Source organism: Rhinoderma darwinii, chromosome 5, assembly GCF_050947455.1.
Source record: "Rhinoderma darwinii isolate aRhiDar2 chromosome 5, aRhiDar2.hap1, whole genome shotgun sequence".
Taxonomy (NCBI): domain Eukaryota; kingdom Metazoa; phylum Chordata; class Amphibia; order Anura; family Rhinodermatidae; genus Rhinoderma; species Rhinoderma darwinii.
Window position 1 is genome coordinate 324,423,824 of NC_134691.1, and position 22,918 is coordinate 324,446,741.

The 22,918-nt window shown below is 42.4% G+C and overlaps 1 protein-coding gene across 5 annotated transcripts in view; it reads right to left on the minus strand.

Moving 5' to 3' along the window:
* The window catches only part of ADAM22 (ADAM metallopeptidase domain 22), a 250,695-nt gene that overhangs the window by 109,108 nt on the left and 118,669 nt on the right, over positions 1–22,918 (minus strand). For all 5 annotated transcript variants that reach the window (XM_075827623.1, XM_075827625.1, XM_075827622.1 and 2 more), the window contains exons 4-6: positions 19,213–19,279; positions 6,336–6,418; positions 3,119–3,182 (exon numbers count right to left, since the gene is read on the minus strand). In XM_075827623.1, the coding sequence (XP_075683738.1) occupies positions 3,119–3,182; positions 6,336–6,418; positions 19,213–19,279 (214 nt within the window). The remainder of the gene's footprint in view (positions 1–3,118; positions 3,183–6,335; positions 6,419–19,212; positions 19,280–22,918) is intronic.

The following is a 22,918-nucleotide window of genomic DNA, read 5'->3' on the forward strand; positions in this document are numbered from 1 at the left end:
GTTCAAGCGCCTGCACATGCCGTTACGGCTGAAATGACGGGGCTGGTTTCTCCTGAAAATAGCCCCGTAATTTCGGCAGTAACGGACGTACACGTGTGAACATACCCTTACTGACAACACTGTCTCTAAAGGGTTAAAACTTTTTGTACAAATATCCAACATTCTCCATATTAAATAGAACCGGTCACCTCTCCTAACATGTCTGTTTTAGCAAATACTTTTATTCCTCAGGTAAAAAAAACTATTTTGGAAAATCTTTTCTTAGAACTCTGCATTCTGCTGTTCCTCTGTCATTCCTCTTAGAAACGTATGAATAAATTAACAACTGGGTGTGTCCCTACACAGACAAAAACTATCCAATCAGTGCTGACAGTGAGACTGTAAGGACATGCCCCATTGATAAGGGGAACGGTAACGCCCAGTAGTCCATTTATTCATAAATTGCGCAAAGTAGAAATATAAAATTATGTTCCAGAATTATTATTTCATGTGGAATACAAGTATTTACTAAAATAGACATGGCAGGAGTTACAAGTACTGATGGTATAGCTGTATAGACCGAAAGGTATTTATATGGGCGCACCTAGAGGACGGGCAGTGTTGGCAAACCGCAGAATCCATGATAGATCACCTAACATTGGACTATGATTTCCGGCTAAGTCTACTGAATGCCACCAATCTGATCGATTAGTAAGAACCGTCCATCCTTATTTTGGACATGTTCCTGGTTTCATTAGCAGTTAGCGAGCAATACCCTCAGGAGCACGATTTTTTTTTTTGTCCCCCACCCGTTTGAAAATGTGATGAAGTGCAATGTGTTGGTGTGTATTGTCTTACTGGGTGCTTTATTTTACTGTCTGCTGTAGGCAACGGAGGTCAGTCTCTCAATGAAAGCCTATGAGAGCCTTGTTGTCTCAGACTTGCCTGGGGCGACTGACCTCCGTTGTCATAATGGAGATCATGTGACCCAACGGCGGCCAGGAACAGAGCGTCTATCGGTAAAACAATGCACCTAGTAAGTCGGTATACATCACTACGTCGCACTTCATCACATTTTCAAATGGGGCGGTGCAAAAAAAATAATCGCAGGAGTGCTTCCATAATCACCAAAATAAACTCAGGTGGTCGTGGACGTGAGAGAAATGCCCACAGCTGTCAGTCCGATAATATGCACTTTTGGCTCCTCCATGCCTTCAGTAGAGTTGAGGAGAGAAGCAGCTGCTCACACTTCTGTCTTTACTTCTCTCCCACAGAAATAATAGAACTGGACATTAAAAATCCTTTCTTCCCTGGTCCCTGCTTTCTTCCCTGGTCCCTGCTTTCTTCCCTGGTCCCTGCTTTCTTCCCTGGTCCCTGCTTTCTTCCCTGGTCCCTGCTTTCTTCCCTGGTCCCTGCTTTCTTCCCTGGTCCCTGCTTTCTTCCCTGGTCCCTGCTTTCTTCCCCGGTCCTTGCTTTCTTCCCCGGCCCGTGCTTTCTTCCCCGGCCCGTGCTTTCTTCCCCGGCCCTTGCTTTCTTTCCCGGCCCTTCCTTTCTTTCCTGGCCCTTGCTTTCTTTCCTGGCCCTTGCTTTCTTTCCTGGCCCTTGCTTTCTTCCCTGGCCCTTGCTTTCTTCCCTGGCCCCTGCTTTCTTCCCTGGCCCCTGCTTTCTTCCCTGGCCCCTGCTTTCTTCCCTGGCCCCTGCTTTCTTTAACAGCAGACAACTGGCAAGATTTATCAAAACTGGTGCAAAGGAAAAAATTTAGTTGCCCATAACAACCAATCAGATTGATGATTTCATTTTCCAAAGGGCCTGTGAAAAATAAAAGGTGGAATCTGGTTGCTATGGGCAACTATTCACACATAATTGTATAAATCACCAATGCGTCCAGGGTCTGCTAGGCCCCATAGACATTAGATTTTTGGCACACCTCTGTGCCCTGGTCCCTCAGGGATAAGCTAAACACAGTTAGGGTCCCACAGCCTGGACCCTACGTGATCACTTGTTATCGCAAGGTACAACACATCTTAAATGCAAATTTTCCTGTAGTAACACTAGTGAAAATTAAAATTTACTCAGCGCCCCTTTAAATCAATGGCTGTCCTTTGCTCAGCTTGCTGCAGTTCTTTGTTCAAGTTACTAGTGACGAGTCCTGAACGGAGAAGCCCCAGCTATTACCTCAAATGCTTGTGTAAAGCAGACAACTTTTTAAAATATTTTGTGATATGTAAAAGATTATTACAAAGTGACTGTGAAACATTAGGCCTCATGAGCAGATCTGTATGCAAGCAGCCTGTTACACAAAGTCCCTGCAGATCCAATACATACATACATACATACATACATACATACATACATACATACATACATATATTGAGTTACAGGAGTTCTGTACAGCGCCAGATTACGGAGATATTTTCCCCTGGCTCTAGGGAAGAATAACTCCGTAATATGGCATCCGCTGGAGCGTGCCACAACCTTTTTCTTTTTTTGTGAGATTCCGTATGGAACGACCACTGTATAAAATCGGAGATCTAGAGAAGTGCAGTAGGACCTCAGACTTCTATGGAAACCGTATTATGGCTGCGTACATTTTGGAGGTTTTGCGGACCCATAATAACATCATTGTGCATGAGGCCTAAGTATCGTCAACATTACGGTCAACACAATATAAATAAGACAATTTCACTTAGAGTATCTACACTTTAAAAAAACTTTTGATATGTCATAGAGTCATATCAGAAGTTTTGATCGGTGGTGGTCCGGGTGCTGAGACCCCCAAAGTTGCTGAAACGAAGATGCAGAAACGCTCAGTTGAGCGACCTGCACCTTCGGCTGTGATCGGCGCATAGATGTTCTATGTAGAACGTCTTCAGCCTGACAAGGAGCGCTGATCACAGCCGAAGGTGCAAGGCGCTGAGCGCTCCCACACCTTCATTTCAGTGACTATTAGGGTATGTTCACACGCTGAGCCAAGAACAGCTGAAAATACGGAGCTGTTTTCAAGGGAAAACAGCACCTGATTTTCAGACGTTTTTTGAGCAACTTGCGTTTTTCGCGGCGTTTTCACTGCGTTTTTTCAGCCGCCTTTGGAGCGGTTTTCTTTTTCTTTTGTTTATACTTTAATATAAAAACGACTTACGTTTGGTTTGTATTTCTCTCCCGGTTCAATGAGATATGTCTGATTCCCATCACAGAACATCCCACTGGGAAAAGTCAGGAAGAAAAGTTACTTTAAAATTATAATTTAGATCATTTACATCATTTTACATTTTAAATCATGATAAAAAGTTGAGTAGCGCTGCAAATACTTATGCGGCACATTTTACTTAGACTGACAATTCATAAGCCAATCTTAATCCAGACTTCGCTGGAGCAAAATGAGCCAAACTTATTAGGACTCTCATGCCTCCTAATAAATTTGTTGCATCTTTGGCTGTCCATATGCCATAAACTGAAATGTACACCAGCTATGAGCCGCTATATTATATGGGTGGTTTCTAATATAAAGACCCCTCAAAGCTGCCACAGAGCTGAATTGGCACTTAAAAAAATATGTTTTACAGATTTTCTTAAAAATTGTAAAAATGACTGCTAAATGTAAAATCCTTATAACTTCCTTAAAAAATAAATATTTAAAAAAAAATTATTGAAGAGTTATTCCCAAATTGTCATTTTTTTAAAATAATGAATCCTAATCAGAGATTGAATTATAAATCTATTCATGTTAAAAAAAAAAAAAAGTTAAAAATTAATTCCCTAACTACCTTTTTTTCTAACTTCATAACTCAGCTAGTGCTGGTTATCTGTTATAAAAATAGGCGTGAGCGGCTCGATGTCAATCAAGCCGCTCTGCACTGTGCGCATTCACAATTAGGGTATGTGCACACGAGGGCATTACGTCCGTAATTGACGTACGTATTTCGGCCGGAAGTCCCGGACCGAACACAGTGCAGGGAGCCGGGCTCCTAGCATCATACTTATGTACGATGCTAGGAGTCCCTGCCTCGCTGCCGGACAACTGTCTCGTACTGAAAACATTATTACAGTACGGGACAGTAGTTCCACGGAGAGGCAGAGACTCCTAGCATCGTACATAAGTATGATGCTAGGAGCCCGACTCCCTGCACTGTGTTCGGTCCGGTACTTGCGGCCGAAATACGTACGTCAATTACGGACGTAATGCCCTCGTGTGCACATACCCTCAGAATGATATCCTCTCCTAAGGACGGAGAGGATATCATTGCGCATGTGCGGGCACCGCTATCTGGAAACAGCAGTGGCTGGATCCCTAGACAACGAGCAATAAGCAAAGATGGACTGACAGTGACATGGAGGATGGGAATTTTCATAAAGCAAGGTATTTCCAAAAATTATGACCTTTAACGGGTTGAGCTTAATAGGTCAACTTATGAAGATGGGAATAACCCTTTAAATATTAACTATTTTGTGTGGTATTACTATGGCCTCATGCACACGACCGTAGTGGTGTGCACGGGTCGTGATTTGCGGCTCGGACGGCCGCGGGTGACCTTAAATCACGGGCCGTGCACATGGCCGCGTGCATTAATTTCTATGAGCCTGGACCGCAAAACACGGCCATAATAAGACATGTCCTATCTTTTTGTGGTCCAGGCTTCTGAGCAATGCACAGACCGTGGAAACCACGGTTGTGTGCATGGGCCCATTGAAATGAATGGGGCCGCAATTCACCCGCAGCAAATTGCTGCAGCAAAAATACTTCCGTGTGCATGGGGCCTATCTGATTTGCAAGCAGAGAAATATACATTTTTAAAACTGCAAATTTTTTCAAATTTCTAAAATTTTGGTGCTTTTTTTTACAAATAAACACAGAACGTATTGACCAAAATTTACCACTAACATAAAGTACAATGTTTCACAAAAAACAATCTCAGAATCATTAGTAAAAGCATTACAAAGTTATTCTCACCTAAAGTGACATGTTGGATTTAAAAAAATAGGGCTGCGTCCTTGAGGAGTTAAGTAAGCCAGAATTCTAATAAAAATAAACAAGACAATCCTGTCCATGTGTCCTATTGTGCACCATTTTCTGCAGTAAAAAACGCAGGAAATGGTGCAGTTTTTCCGCAACTGAATTTCTGCGGAATTGCTGCAGAAATTTTCTGCAGCAGTTCTGTTACGTGTGGACAAGCCCTTAGAGTTGCTACCATTTTGGTGGACTTACTTCTGCCATATGTTATATGGTTTCCTATTAATTTGAATGAGCTCCATCTACTACATTGCCTCTATTGTGTCCACTGCAGAAAAAATGTCTGGCCAGCCGCAACTTACCTCGGTGATATTAGCTGGTCGACAGGAGGACTGTCTTTTAAAAATGCGTTTTCTTGATGCAACCCTTTTAAGTGAGTCAGAATCCTATTTTTAATCTTAGAACTGTATTGTGGAAGTCACACGTGAATCATGATCACATCGCAATTTCAATTATTCTCTATGGGAAAGCCTGGCAACTACAGCAAAAATTCTCTCACAGCTCAAATTTTGGCCTGCAACTTAATTTCCTATAGGGAACAACAGAAGATTCATATCAATAGGGAATTTAGATTGTGAGCCCCAATGGGGACAGTAAAAGAGGACCTCTGTACAGCGCTGCGGAATATGTTGGCGCTATATAAGTAACTGAAATAAATAATAAGTAATGCATCGCTACCATGATTTTATAGTGACTGATGTACATGTGACTTCATGTTGCATTGCAGACCTAGTTTTAGAAAAAAAAAGTATTATTTATTTATGTTACTTATATAGCGCCAACATATTCCGCAGCTCTGTACAGAGGTCCTTATTTATTGTCCCCATTGGGGCTCACGATCTAAATTCCCTATTGGTATGTTTTTGGGGTGTGGGAGGAAACTGAAATAAAAAAAATTTTTCTATGATTTGTATGTTTAGTTAAATTAGAGATCCTCAATCCTGTATTTTCTTGTAATTTGGCATATTAGGCCATTGTAATTATTTTCGTTTTTTTTCATTCAATGAATAAGTCGTTCTGTAGGAATGGTCATTTAGATTTGTATTGATGCTATGTTAACAGACTACCAGCAGAGGGCAGCAGAGCTTCATTATTTGGTGCATTGGATGAAGTTTTGCAACATACCTGAATTAGCATCCATCAGATCTGTAATGCACACAGTTGGGGGACATAGAGGGAATATTACCGGACATCTGTCCCCAGGCAGCACCCTTTTTATTAGGTCATCTATGAGTTGCCCTAACCCGACCAAAAACACTCCAATCCTCAGATATTTTTGTTCATCCTGTTATATAGTCATAGATTTTGCTTCATGCAACATCTAGCACAAACCGTAAACGAAACTTACTAAAGTCCATGGCAGGTTGACAGAGCCACGAAAGACTTGGGCTTTCCACGGATTTGGCCCTGGTAGTAACAATGTTCTCCACCCTAAAAGAAAAGATAAACTCTATTATAAGACATAGTGATAAAAGAAGTGTGTGCAATGTATTCTACTCCAGTCTGGTGTTAGTTCAGGCCTTGTATATATTAGGTGGGGAGGGGGTTCTAAAATGTTGTACAGGGGTACTGTAAGATTCTGCCTAAAATGTATTTTGGGGCGTTTCAGTTATTATCCAGCAATAAGAATCTTGTGAGTGTTCAGGAACACGGCACTTTAATAAAAATTGGGTGGAGCTTACTGGAAGGGGCGGGACCTTCTGCAGGCCAACAATTTTACTATAATTTATGCCAGAAATTGACGTAAATTATAATGCAATTATTTTCCACCTGACAGTTGGAGTAGATTTGGATTCCTGGCTCACGGAAGGTCAGAGATTCGCCTAATTTATTGAGGTGTGAAAATTTGGAACATCAGCGCTCTTTAGATCAAGACTGCCGTCTGAATCGCCAGTCTTCATAAATTCCCCCGTTTGTGTTTACATTTTTCATTCACCATTTTCAGTATTTGTTTGCTGTCAGTGAAAGGAAACACTTGTGTTTACTTCCAGAGGCTTAAAACTTTACTTGACCTAATACTTCTCACAGTTGAGGATTTATTACAATTGACAACCCTCTGTAAAATAAATACATCAGCAACACAAATCTCTCCTCTTCGGAAATTTGCTACAATGTATCAGTGTAACGCTCCGTAAACAACACATTTTTGTACTGCGTCGGGAAAATCTATGGCATACAGTGGCATTCATCACAAATGGACTCCTTTGTATTGAAAAGCATGCGCTATTCACTACAGAGAAAAGAAAAAGGTATGCTGCAATTTAGTTCTACAGATGTAGAAATGTAAAAAACTAGATGTGCGCAAAGCCTAAATTGTATTAGTCCGGAGTCTGTTTAGCCCTCAGAGGATTGTCTAGACTGGATATAATAGAAGCAAATCCTCAGCTGTGATAAGTATTAGGTCAAGAAGTTCTTTTTAAGCTCTGGAAGTAAAGAGGATAATTTCCATTCACTGACAGCAAGAAAAGATATTTAAAAAATAATGAGGAATTCGAGCACAAATTATATTAAAAAGTTGCAGAACCTTTTATTATGTAATGGTTAAGCTTTATGTACATAAAATCGGGCAGGGCCTTCAGAGGAAATCCGATTTTCCACTCTTGCCCCACAAGCTGCTGGTTACAGGAGTCTGTATTCTGCAAGTGGTACAGTAGACGCAGATTGCCATGAAACCGAATTTGATTTCCCTGTGGCTTCCCTGCACTATTATAGGATATAGCGATTCCAATAATGGAAGTACATTGGAGAAATGGAAAGGTGAACCCACAAATTTAAATATGGCACCTGATACCACGCTGACAGATCTTACCCCTCAATGGTACCCCTCATGTATGCTGCAAATTCGCATTGTCTAGGTGAGGGGTCCACTGTAACAAGCTATTTACTAGAGAGATGGAGACAATCTGGCTACAAGTGCAGAGGTGGATTTGTATAGAGCGGAGATTGATGTATGATGATTAAAATGGCAGAACTTAAATGGCAGCTTGCTGTGCCATCTGCCCAGGAAATACAACATAGGCAGAATCTTCGTAATAGCTGCTCCTTCTTATTCCCTGCAAATTGCTGACTTGGAATTAGCCAGATTAAGAATAAGATGTATAGTACCTGCCCCGAACATTAAAGGAACACTCCAGACAAAACTAATACTGTCTTATGCCGAGTCTAAGGGGCGGAGCATGACAGGAATTCAAAGAGAGAATCCCTGTGTCATGCACCGCCCACTTTGGCCATAACAGGAACAACACATTGTATCAGTTTTGCCCAGAGTGTTCCTTTAAGAGAGGCATACAAAGACACTAACATGATAGATGTACAGTATTCATTACTGGTTCCACAAAGCTGGATGGTTTATCTTGACGTTATACTGGTTTGCAAGTGACATTTCAATCCTTTTACATGATCATCTCATCTACAGGTGCCCAATACAATGCAGCACTTGCCTGGGTTTGTTCCGGTTGTAACTCGGCACTTAATGCCATGGTGAATTGCTGGCAGAGCAGACAGGCTGCCCAGGTCCGATTTATGTGTCAAGTACTGAATGGAGGCATGTGTGGCACTGTATAGGTCCCTCTCTGACAGTGAATGGAGGCATGTGTGGCACTGTATAGGTCCCTCTCTGACAGTGAATGGAGGCATGTGTGGCACTGTATAGGTCCCTCTCTGACAGTGAATGGGGGCATGTGTGGCACTGTATAGGTCCCTCTCTGACAGTGAATGGAGGCATGTGTGGCACTGTATAGGTCCCTCTCTGACAGTGAATGGAGGCATGTGTGGCACTGTATAGGTCCCTCTCTGACAGTGAATGGAGGCATGTGTGGCACTGTATAGGTCCCTCTCTGACAGTGAATGGGGGCATGTGTGGCACTGTATAGGTCCCTCTCTGACAGTGAATGGGGGCATGTGTGGCACTGTATAGGTCCCTCTCTGACAGTGAATGGAGGCATGTGTGGCACTGTATAGGTCCCTCTCTGACAGTGAATGGGGGCATGTGTGGCACTGTATAGGTCCCTCTCTGACAGTGAATGGAGGCATGTGTCGCACTGTATAGGTCCCTCTCTGACAGTGAATGGGGGCATGTCTGGCACTATAGGTCCCTCTCTGACAGTGAATGGAGGCATGTCTGGCACTATAAGAGGGCATCTCTGTGCCAAGCACTTTGGGGGGGATCTAAGGCTTAGGCCTGGTTATCACGGAGGAAAATTCATGCAGATGCCAATGCTTTTTTCCATGTTGGAATTCACGTAAATTCAACTTGTAAAATGCTTCCCAATGTTTTTAATCGGAAAGCGCCTTCGGGGAGGAATTTTCAACACACAGAATTGTAAATTTTGTCAATAAAAAAAAAGTGACATGTCACTTCTAAATGCATTTTCTGCTGTGTATGCTATGACTCAGGGAACAATACACAGATTAACCCCATTGAATGGTGCTAATCTGTGTAGAACCGCTGCAGTTTTTACTGCAAAACCGCGGAAGAAATCTGAGGGTCAGCCTCACGTGGAAAATCTCATGTGTGAACATAGCCTTAAAAGGATTGTCCCAGAATCAGCAATGATCACTTATCCACCGGATAGGTGATAATTATCTGATTGCTGGGACCCCCACCGATTGCAAAAATGGGATCCAGAGCCGCCATATCCTTCTCAATGCACCCTCCACAGTGAGGAGGGACTTGAATGACGCAGCGGTTGGGCATGAGCACGCCGCTCCATTTTAATGTCTATGGGACTGACAGAAACAGCCGAGCGCGGTACTCGGCTGTTTCCGTCATTCCCATAAACATTAAATGGAGCAGCAGTGCACGTGCTCAATCACTGCTCCATTCAATGTCCTCCTGACTGCGATTGAGCAGTGAAGAGGAGCAGGTTGTTCAGGACCCACTGTTCTTGCGATTGATGAGGGTCCCAGGGGTGAGGACCCCCAGCTTTCAGACAATTATCACCTACTCTGTGAATATTTGGCTTCTGGAGTATGGATCAGCGTATAGACCGTAAGTTCCATAGGCAGTGTCAATCTGTTGGTTATAGGTGTATTGCCTTTCCAGCGGTCAGTGTCGTGGCCAGCAACTTGGAGAGAGCCCAATGACAATGGCGGCTGATGGTAAAGATTGTCCGTCCCAGCAGTAGATTCCTTTTATGGCTTACAATAAATGTCAGTTTGGAGCCAAAAGGTTAGAGAATTTAGTCGACGCAAACCACATGTGCCTCAACCAGCAGCCTCAATTCACATGGGTCTCGGCAAGATGTAAGCGGTGCAATTTGGATCGCACTTATTCAGCAGGTAATGTCCACAGGTAAGTCCACACATTCCCGGCGTGTGACGTCAGAAAAAGGGGCGTACACTGACGCGTTTCGTCACCATGTGACTTCCTCAGAAGCCGGGCCTGTGACGTCTATTTATGTTTGTTCATTGTATGTGTTTTTGTGCTGTGTTTACTTTTGTTATTTAGACACAGGATTGCATTTGGTGCTACCTTTGTCACATTTTAAATAATTTTGTTAATACATTTTTTATTTTTTTTAAAATAACGCTGAGCCGAGTGCTTGCTTTACCAGTGGTTATCCTCTGCTTATTCCTCATTCCTCTCCCTCCATCCCCTCCCTTTCTTTCCATCGCCCCTCCCCTTCTATATAGGGGAATTTATTAAGACTGGTGTTTTATATGCCTCTCAATAAATAAGGAGCAGCTCTGTCTGAGCGCCATAATGTGAAATCTACACCAGCCATGAGCTGGTGTAGATTTGAGGCATCATTTACGCTAGTTTCTGTTATAAATTCTGATAAATTTGTCGAGCCACAGGTGGCCTTGCCCCTTTCCGCTAAACTCTATCCAGATTTTTGGAAAAGTGGCATGAGCAGCACAAATGGCACAAGTCTCATCTTTTACCGAAACTTTTGTGCTATTTGCGACTTCTACGCCAGGAAACTGGCATAGAAAAGTTAAAGAATTCCCCCTAAAGTGTCTTAGAACTCTGCAGAACTTTTCATTATACACTGATTATAGAAGACCTCCAGTGGTAACACAATTTTCCATATCTGCATTTCCCACCTGACACTCCACATCTCTTTTATATATACTGTACTTACTTTTTGAATTGCTGCTTTAAAAAAGCATCCATCTTGAGTCTTAGATTTCCCCAGCTTTCTCTTCCTCTCTGCTTTGCTATCAATTCCATGATGCTTCAGCACAGCATCACATGACCAGCTAAAGACCATACCATTTCTGCATACAGGGGGACACTGTGATTATCATTTTCTCTATCCCCTAAATAAGCTGAGAAACCATAAGTATCCAGACAGGGAGGCTGCACTATATTCTCCTACATCATACCTGTCTAAGTATCAGTGGTAGCTTATGATAGAAGTCCCTCCCCTGTGTATAACTAGTGTGGTACAGGACCTGCTGAAGTCTGTGATGGGTGACACACAGATCTCCATAGACTCAAGTAGAGAATGCGTGTCACCGAGCCGAATTCACACTGCTGCTAACCGACCATCCCAATCTGATATATAGAGAAAAATAAAAGGTGAGAGACTGACACATCGAATACCATAATGGTACACATGGGAAAGTTTCGTTTTGGTGGGAGTGTCCCTTTAAGCCTTATTTACATAAACCCAGAAAAGCCCTTTAAGTTTTTTAGGGTGGGGGATTTAAATCCTACATTAAAGGTGTTCCGGTTTCAGCAGATTGTTATATTTTTGTATAATTGAAAGTTCTACAATTTTCTAATATACTTTCTGTATTAATTCCTCACTGTTTTCAAGATCTCTGCTTGTTGTTATTGAGTAGGAACATTCATTGTTTACTTCCAGTGGATACAATTCAGTCCTGGTCTTGTGATGGACACACAGGTGTTGGGGTCGTTATAAGACACAGCTCTTATACACACACTGTAAGGCTATGTTCACACGCAGTGACCAAAACCGTCTGAAAATACGGAGCTGTTTTCAGGCGAAAACAGCTCCTGATTTTCAGACGTTTTTGTAGCAACTCGCGTTTTTCGCAGCATATTTTACGGACGTTATTGGAGCTGTTTTTCAATGGAGTCAATGAAAAACGGCTCCAAAAACGTCCCAAGAAGTGACATGCACTTCTTTTTCGCATGCGACTTCTTACGCGCCGTATTTTGACCGCGACGCGTAAAATTAAGGCTTGTGGGAACAGAACACCGTAAAACCCATTGAAAGCAATAGGCAGATGTTTGTAGGCGTATTAGGGGCGTTTTTTCAGGTGTAATTCGAGGCATAAAACGCCCGAATTACGTATGAAAACACTGCGTATGCGGCGCGTAAAAAGACGCACGTGAAAAAGAAGAGCATGTCACTTCTTGGGACGTTTTTGGAGCTGTTTTTCATTGACTCCAGCTACAGTAACGGCTGTAAAATACGCAGCGAAAAACGCGAGTTGCTACAAAAACGTCTGAAAATCAGGAGCTGTTTTCGCTTGAAAACAGTTCCGTATTTTCAGATGTTTTTGGTCACTGCGTGTGAACATACCCTAACTGTAACGATCCCAGCACCTGTGTGTCCATCACATGACCACGGACAGAATTGTATCCACTGGAAGCAAACAATAAATGTTCCTACTGAATAACAACAAGCAGAGATCTTGAAAACCGTGAGGAATTAATACAGAAAGTATATGGGGAAGTTTTAATCATACAAGTAAAATAAATATTTTGAAACCGGACAACTTAAAATTGCGGAGTAGATGTAAGGCTGGGTTCACACGAGCACATTAACGTCCGTAATGGACGGACGTATTTCGGCCGGAAGTCCCAGACCGAACTCAGTGCAGGGAGCCGGGCTCCTAGCATCATAGTTATGTACGATGCTAGGAGTCCCTGCCTCTCTGCAGGACAACTGTCCCGTACTGTAATCATGTTTTCAGTACAGGACAGTAGTTCAACGGAGAGGCAGGGACTCCTAGCGTCGTACATAACTATGATGCTAGGGGCCCGGCTCCCTGCACTGAGTTCGGTCCGGGACTTGCGGCCGAAATACGTCCGTCCATTACGGACGTTAATGTGGTCGTGTGAACCCAGCCTAAAACTAATATTTTCATATACAAAATAAGCAACATGAATTCTATGTGGCATTGCCTATTGAATAGCGATTGTTCTCCCAGCCAAAATGACATCACTGGCCCCCTGTTGCAGAGCGACTGGTGGCCTTTTCATTCTTCAAGTCTTTCCTCTTCCTTCTCAAGGTATTTTTGTTCTCCCCTCTTTTGAGGCTCAGTAAATAGTTCACTACCAGTCAGCTCACGTCCCCCTCTGCCTAGTGCAAAAGGAATTCTACAGAATGAATGAGATTCTGTGCAGAATAGACTTGCCGCTCCTTACTGGCATCAATCTGAATACACCATAATACCAAAAGATTAGGTCTCGGAAGAAATATTAGTGGGGTCCAGTGAAAAAGAAACAAAATGTCCTAAGATCTCACGGTGATCCTAATAACAGGGATATAAAACTAAATGGGCTTGATGTAAAGGAATGTATGGGGGACATCCCTTAACACAGCAACATAGAAAGACATTTTAAAAGGCTGATACAGCTGGCACGGACTAAGGGCATTAAAATGTGGCATTTCTGAATTTCCTTGGCAATCAAGAATTGCTCTAATATTTAAAAGACTTCTATGCTCTGGACAATGCCTTTTTGTTAGAAAGGTCCCCCGATGATAAGTTAATAACGGTAACCTGCTGCTGGGGATCCCAGTGATCGGCTGTAATCTGGCAGCAAGTGTTCTATTCCCCTGCAGCGCCACCACAGGGGAAATGAAGAATTACATGGTGCTCACTGAAATCAATGAATTTTCTATGTAACCTACGAACATGCCAGATCCCCCAGAGAGAGACAATCTTTGTAGCTAGTTGAGAGGGGTTACGAATGAGGCACCCTCTCTGTAAATTCAGAATAGGGCATTTTAAAATGGGTTTTCTAAACCAGAAAACCCTTTAAAGGCTTTGAAATAGTTTTTTTTATTTTTAGTTTTTTTTTAATACAAATGTGGATCAGTGTGTTTGGTGCAACTTTCTAAATACTTTTTATGAGCTTAGATGTGAGCAATAGCAGGTGGATCAGATCCGGTGACACTGTACCCGTCAGTGCCGCTGACCTGACGGATTCAGGTCTCAGCTCACGATACAGCTGCTCTGTATACAGGATACAAAGCAGCTGTATCTGAAAAAGTAACAATAATTTTCAAGAAAAAGTATTTTGAAAGTTGCACCAACCGAAATGATTCATTACCCCGTATAAATGGTTCCCACCTTTTCCATCAAGAAATATCAGCGACGTTTACACTGGTATAAGGGGGGTTTGTGGGGTGGCTTCACGTGGAATTTGATTTTTCTTTTTCGCTTTCACAGGTTTGACAAAAAAAAATTGTGTTTTAGATCAAAACACTTTATAGAGGGTTTGTTTTTTTTACGGTAAGTGATGGCAAATCACTAGGATATGTCATCATTTCCTCATTCAAACTGCCGGGACCCCCACCAATTCTCAGAATTAAGGAACAGCAGAGATAGTTGAACATTGCGGCTCCTTTACTGATTTTATGGGTGAATACCTTTCTATTTTATTCAGGAATATTAGGCAGAAAAATTTTCTAAGGAATTATTACGACCCTGTTAAGAAGAGCTCTATTCATATTTTATCAGCTTCGTACATTGTGTTTTTTTTTTGTTTTTTTTCATACACCTTCTGTAATAATAAAAAAAAACTGTATATCCTATTTATTTCTATGACATGATATTTTGAGATCAGTTGTTGTCTGTTCTGTAGAAGTTCAGATTTTTATCTTACGGAAACTGATGCAATTTCTTGAATAAGTAGCCAGAAAAAAAGCTTTTGTGAAGCTTAAAGGAACACTTCGGGCAAACCTGATCCACTGTGTTTTACTTAGTGCAGGGCCCGAGGGGCAGTGCATGACACAAGGATTCAAAGAAGACCAAAGCCAGCATCCTTATGTCCTCACCGCCCCCTCCGGCGCTGCACTAGGTATAACACAGTTTATGAGTTTTGCCCGGAGTGTTCCTTTAAGGCACAAAAATAGAAAGTGTTGGATATTCGGTTGTCTAATCTTGCCTTAACAGACAATATTGGGAGAGATCGAGAGTACTTTGCTGCACTCAGCAATTCATCCTCACACATACTGCAGAACAGGTAGAATCCATACTGTACCTCGTGGTTCACATGGTGCAGTTAGATTATAATTTGTGGGTGCAATACAGTTTTAAAGACCTAACACTATTTTCTCCACTATGAAAGCAATACTGTTGACTTACATACCATAGAGGTAAACGATGCCGCAGCTAAGGGGCCCTTTGGAGAGAGAGGGGGCCCAGCCTTGCATGGTCCCATCCCTTTTGCTACTGAAGGGTGAGAACCTGTGCAGAGGAACCACAGTGTTAGCAAACAAGGGGTGGAGAATTGTCCTAAGGGTCATGGGGTCCCCTCTCTTCTATTTATGGTGACCTTTTTCTATTTTATAAGTTGGCTTATCCGATAGAATTGGTGAACTTTAGGCATGTGAAGTCCCAGAACAAGAAGAGTCCGGGATCAACTTGTCTACTTTTTAGTCAATCACAAGGCAAGTAAGCAAGTATATATATATATATATCGCACACCCTCTTAAAAAGGAGAAGGGCCCCTTTAACCTATTCCTCAACCCTCTGAGCCAGAAGGCGCTGTTAGGTTAAGGGACAAGTAGCTGCCCCTCTCCAAAGCTCAGGGGGTCCCATTTGTGCTCCAGCTTCTGCCTAGGGCCCCCGTCCAATCATCCTGCAGAAAGGGGAGCCAGGTAGCAGGGGGTTGAACCTGATGGACACCCACACACCCTAGACCCCCAGGAGGGACACCCTGGCAAATCCAGTGACAAACACATATGCAAAGTGAAAACGCAGTGATCTAAAAAATAAACTAGGTGCCATGCCTAATGGCTGGCAATATAAAATATCCTCATACTGAAGTGTAGCCAGAAGGTCGGGCTAGAATAGAGGAAAAGAAGAAGTGCATGTGTACCCTACTAATGAAGTGGGATTACCGTCCCCCAGTGATGTTTGAGTGCCAACTAGGTCACTACTCCAGGGGCACCCTAGGCTTTCAAACTACCCGACCTAATGGCATCTATCAGGTGGTCCCAAGTCCCCTTCAGGTAGCAATTAAGCCATCCTGCATACACCCAGATCTGAACCACCTTGTGCATGATGTACCCGCCCTTACCAATGGTCCTGATCCTTGTCACTGATAGGACCAGATACGACACCTGATCTTTATTTATCATGTGATTGTCTCAAAAGTAGCACATAATAAGTAAAGTTCTGAGCATCTGCTTAGAGGATTGGCAGAATCCATTATACTTATTTCATAAGGGAGAATATGCCGGCAGGTTCTCTTTAAATGGTTTATAAAGGGTCAATGCTAAAATAAATCATCTCTCGGCGGATCCTGAATTATGTAAACCAGTGAAGTTACAGCGATGTGACATCTCTCCTGGGTTAATTTTAGCTCACAACATAAGACTGGTAAGTGGCCAAAAATAACCAATATATTGTATGCAAAACAGACTCGGTAGAAGAAAACTGGGTCATTGAAGAGACTGGCGCCTTGTTGCACATATGGCCACTGCCACTTTCTCTATTACTACAATTTAGTAATGAACTGTAACGCTGATGTGAACAGGCCCTAAGTCTGTAAATCAGATCGTCTCAAACTTTATTCTATGCCCGCCCTTCAGGGGAAATGTAATATAGTGTCAGTGACTTCTATTATAGTCACATAATACACATGAATGGAAATTTCCCATTGACAGTAAATAATATTTGTATAAACCTCACATTCTGATCTCAGAGTGTGACTATTATACAGAGATGAGCGGCGCTACATAGACACTGCTTATCTCTTCCTGTAGAAGTAGTCTGTCACAGATCTCTTTTGTAGAGTTCCTTCTCCTGTGTCAACCATTGATTGATTGACATGTAGTTCTCGCTCTTTAAAAAAAAAAGAAAAGAAAAAAAGAGGTTCTTCAGCAGCTGAGGGTGTGTATAATACAGTTCTGTGTCCCTGCTGCTGCAGAACATCATAATACACAGCTCAGCTGCTGCAGAACATCATAATACACACCTCAGCTTCTGCAGAACATCATAATACACAACTCAGCTTCTGCAGAACATCATAATACACACCTAAGCTGCTGCAGAACATCATAATACACACCTCAGCTGCTGAAGAACATTATAATACACACCTCAGCTGCTGCAGAACACCATAATACACACCTCAGCTGCTGAAGAACATTATAATACACACCTCAGCTGCTGCAGAACACCATAATACACACCTCAGTTAATGCAGAACACCATAATACACACCTCAGCTGCTGCAGAACATCATAATACACACCTCAGCTGCTGCAGAACATCATAATACACACCTCAGCTGCGGCAGAACATCATAATACACACCTCAGCTGCTGCAGAACACCATAATACACACCTCAGTTAATGCAGAACATCATAATTCACACCTCAGCTGCTGCAGAACATCATAATACACACCTCAGCTGCTGCAGAACATCATAATACACACCCCAGCTGCTGCAGAACATCATAATACACACCTCAGCTGCTGCAGAACACCATAATACACACCTCAGTTGCTGCAGAACACCATAATACACACCTCAGCTGCTGCAGAACACCATAATACACACCTCAGCTGCTGCAGAACACCATAATACACACCTCAGTTACTGCAGAACATAATAATACACACCTCAGCTGCTGCAGAACATCATAATACACACCTCAGCTGCTGCAGAACATCATAATACACACCTCAGCTGCTGCAGAACATCATAATACAACTTCAGCTGCTGCAAAACATCATAATACACACCTTAGTTGCTGCAGAACATCATAATACACATCTCAGCTGCTGCAGAACATCATAATACACACCTCAGCTGCTGCAGAACATAATAATACACACCTCAGCTGCTGCAGAACACCATAATACACACCTCAGCTGCTGCACACCTTTATGAAAATGCGTGTTTCGTATCATTTAATCAATAGTGGACAGGAATTTCTTCACATATCTTAAAAAAGAGGCTCTGCAGCAGCTGAGGGGTACATCATAAGTAATAACGTTCCCTCTATTATAAATGATAAGGATATTAGAAGTCACCTCAGGCTTCTGTGACCTGCAACAGTGAAAGCATTCCCTCCTGTATTATAAGGAATACAAAAGTTATGAGACATGAATCGTCTTTCTCTGCTCAATACTTTCAGGTTATGTTCACACGGCAAACGAAAAACGGATGTAAAATACGGCGCTGTCTTCAAGGGAAAACAGGCTCTTCTTTTCAACCGCTTTTTATGCATCAGGCGTTTTTTTTTACGGACGTTTCTGGAGCTGTTTTTCTATTGATGCAATGAAAAACAACGGCTCAAGAAGTGACACGCACTTTTTGGGGGTGTTTTTTTACGGGCCGTTTTTTTTAAAAAACGCCCTGTCGGAACGGAACGCTGTTTTTCCCATTGAAATCAATAGGCAGCTGTTTGGAGGCGTTCAGCCTCTGTATTTTTAGAAGTTTTTCGGGGGCGTTTATGGCCCAAAAAACGTCTGAAAATAGGCCGTGTGAACATACCCTTAGGGTTAAAAACTTTTTTTTTTTTTTTTTTTACCTCCCGGAAAAACCCTTTAATCACAGGTCAGAAGTAGATGTTCGTGCTCTCCCGAATCCTCAATGATTTACCCCTTCTACATTACCCATCCATTCATCCTGATCTAGAACCACGAAGATTGTCCAAATTCCTTGAGTCGTGCACCCCCTCATGCCCTGCGTTTTGTATGATACATCACTTCTCCTAGGAGCAGACACATATAACCCTTTACAATTTCTGCTTCTGGAAGAGCTGCATTGCAGTACCAAGCAATCTGAGTGTCACAAAGAGCTTTTCACCCTGATCTTCCTAATCTATGAATAGAATGCCACATATAAAGTGAAGACTGACACACTGATAGAGCAGTACAAAAGCTGAATAACACCACCTTAGGGTAAGGTAATAAATGCCATCAGTGGTTGTAACCCGGCATCTGTTCGAGCAAAATAAGATTTCTGTATTGGTATAAAGACAACTCAGGGTCCATTATTTTCAGACGGCTGCTCTTTAATATTCGTTTTTTCCAAAAAAACAGGAAACCTGTAACTTACTTTGATTTCTACTGTGCTTCCATCTTTTGTGATATGTCTTTCTACGTAGTCTGAAGACAGGAGGTCACTGCAATAAAAAAGGAGATATTATTGGTCATACAGCAAAAAAATCGAGTGCCTGATTGGGCATTCTGCCTGGCACATTGGCAAGGGGACCATGTGGCCGCATACAAAGTAATTCAGTTTGTACCAGTGCCCCAAACGTGAGTTCGAAGGTGAGTTCGGAAATGCCCTAAATTGGGGTTGTCTCACTAAAACAGGTGTGGGTACCATCTATATGACATCCATATGCCCTAGAAGAGAATATGGACTGGAGTTGTCTCTTATGAGGAAACCACTTTAAAGCCAGGATCACACACGCAGTTTTGATGCAGTTTTTGGCTCCGTTTTTTTTAGTCAAAGCCAGAATTAGAGCCAAAAGGAAGAAAAGGTGCAAAGAAAAGACTGAGGCATCTCCTTGCTTTTGTGTCCACTCCTGTGTTTGGCTACAAAAACCTGAGACAAAAACTGCATCAAAACTGTGTGTGTGATTCTGGCGTAAAAGGGTCTGTCCTGAAGACTGAATTCCCTTTAAAGGGGTTTTCCATAATCATTATTTATCACCTATCCACAGGATAGGTGATAAATATCTGATCAACCACTGGGACCCCCACGATCATGAGAACGGGCTTAACTTGCCGTTCCTGGAAGCCCCATAGGAATGAATGGAGCGGTAGTGCGCATGCTCGGTCACCTCCCTATTCATTCCTATGGGGCTGATGGGAATGGCAAGGTAAGCCCATTCTCATGATTGGTGGGGGTCCCAGCTATCGGTCCCCCACTGATCAGATATTTATCACCTATAATGCGGATAGGTGATAAATAATGATTAGGGTATGTGCTCACACACTAATTACGTCCGTAAAGGACGGACGTATTTCGGCCGCAAGTCCCGGACCGAACACAGTGCAGGGAGCCGGGCTCCTAGCATCATACTTATGTACGATGCTAGGAGTCCCTGCCTCTGCGTGGAACTACTGTCCCGTACTGTAATCATGATTACAGTACGGGACAGTTGTCCTGCAGCGAGGCAGGGACTCCTTGCGTCGTACATCACTATGATGCTAGGAGCCCGGCTCCCTGCACTGTGTTCGGTCCGGGTCTTCCGGCCGAAATACGTTCCGTACATTACGGACGTAACATGGTCGTGTGAACCCAGCCTTATTTAGAGAAAAATGGTAATGAAGAAGACAATATTTTCGTTTTACATGTATCTCCTTCCAAAACTTTAGCTGCAGCCCCTGTACATGAAAATAAACCAGATAGGCATTTTTTAGTGAAGGCATAAAAATCTGAAAATTGGTGGCTGGGGTAATTATTATATAATTGGGGTTACGTACATTCTACACGACAAGAACGTGATTTTTGTATGTCTCAACACCTGATGCGCAAGAAAAATTTGTTTATGTCTAATTCTGAGTGTGGGTTTGCAGCGGTATATACTTTTATGGTGGGTGGAAGGCTTTTTTTTTTATTTTTGGTGGAATTTTCATTGTTTTTATTATTTTGTTCTTATTGTATTATTTTTTTTACATTTTTTTCTTAATTTTTTATATATTTTTTACATTTTACTATATTTATTTTATTAACAGTGTCTCATCCGAGTGCCCTCATCGGGACATGATTGGTTTAGGTCCCGATGATGGCATCCAGGCCAGATAATGTTAGCAACTGTCAGACCTGGACATTGCTGTGCTGCTCGAAGCTGGCGAATACGGTGTGCCTGCTGCATGGGGGTGTTTAGGTCTGACAGCAACTAACAGCCTCTGGTCCTGGTGGCGTCATCAGGACCTGATAGCACCCAGACCAGAGAATAATAGTTAGCCCAAGTTCACACATTGTGTAAATACTGCGATTTTTCCGCAACATATTTCATTGTGGAAAATCCGCAGCAGCAAAGTGGATGAGATTTGAACAAATCTCATCCAAACGTTGTGTAAATGATTAGCGGAAAAAACGCTCAGAAATTGACCTGCGGTTGGGAATTTTATTATACAGCATGTCTATTGTATCTGCGTAATTACTGCTTTTGTATTGCGGGTTTTCACCATTGAATTCAATGAGGAGGTAAAACTCAAAACAAATAGCAGATGTGTTTTTTGCAGCGGGAAAGTTGTGATTCTGTCACAAAAACCGCAACGCAGAAAAAAGTAATCTTATACTTACCCAGAATTCTGTCATTCTTTGTCCAGGCCGGCCACCTGTGATGACGTTTCATCAGATGTGACCACTGCAGCCATTCACAGACTGCAGCGGTCATATTGGATAAAACATCATCCCAGGAGGCCGGCCTGGAGGACGTCAGAGGGTAAGTATGTGCTTTGTTTTAGTTTTACGTGCAGCTTTCCGCAGCGGACATTCCGGCTGAAAACTGCACCATAATTTGGAATTCCCTGCGGCTGCCAGGGCAGATACGGTGTGCACCATTACGCAGAGTATCTGCCCTGTGTGGACGTAGCCTTACTGTCAGATCTGGACAATATATGCAGCAGAAATGCTGCGATCGTCGGGGGAAGAGAGGTCACCTGTCAGCAAGTGTTCGACTCCCCTGCAGCTCCCCCGCAGGGGAAACATCGCATTACGTGATGCCTCTTAAAATCAATGGGCTTTCCGTGTAATGTATAGACATGTAGCAGCTCTCCGCTCCAGCTAATAGATGGAGGTTCCATACGAAGGATTACCCTCTACTAACTCAGAATTCCCTCAATAACAATAAATATAATAATAACAATCATATTTAGATCCTATACAACTCAACATCATTAACGGTAGTATTGATTTTGGACCGTGGAATTCTAGTCTCTCCTTTGCGATACTTGCTTGGAATATTCAGGGAAGATATAATTTCTTAAAGGGGAAGAGTGTCTATAATCAACTTCTAACCTATAATATTAAATCAGTGGACATGACTGGTGTTGAATCAGAGATTCCCAGTTGCAGAAATTTCCAAGGAGCATTGAAAAGCTTCCCTTCATTTTAAGACTTTATAACATGTCACAATATGATTTTACATGGAATTCCTCTTGTCATATAAAATAACACTTCAACATGAGCATCGCTAATAAAATGGCTGAAGTCCCACTAATAGTGCACATAAGAAGAATCAATATGCCCCAACTTTTCATATTTGACATTCTGTAAAATAATTCATTGATGATGCTCGATATTAATAATTGATAACATGCAGTCAGTCGCCTCTTGCTCCATTAACAGTAATGCACGGTTGTGATCTTTTCTCTTCTGTAGCCATTTATTCCCAATGCATCAATCTCATTGGAAGTCATTGCTCAGGCCCAGTTCCCAGTCGCTCTCACTCTCACGGCGCTTTCATCAGTGTCGATCTATTGGGGTTATTTAGTAGTGTCATAAAAATTGTTCACATAAGCAGTAAAACAGTATAGATAAAACTATTACGGATTATATTATTGCATAATGATACTCATTGGCTGTTACAGTATTTGATACGCCCACATTTTTATATTCTTTACACCGGCCAATGATCGGGCAAACGAGCGTTCATATGAATGCTCAATCCCGATCATTACCCGGTGTAAAAAGGGCAATGATCAGCCAATGAACGAGAAAATGCTCATTCATTGTCTGATCGTATCGTTTATGCAGCACAAATTAGCGATCGTGATAACCATTGCTCGTCCCCATACATAAC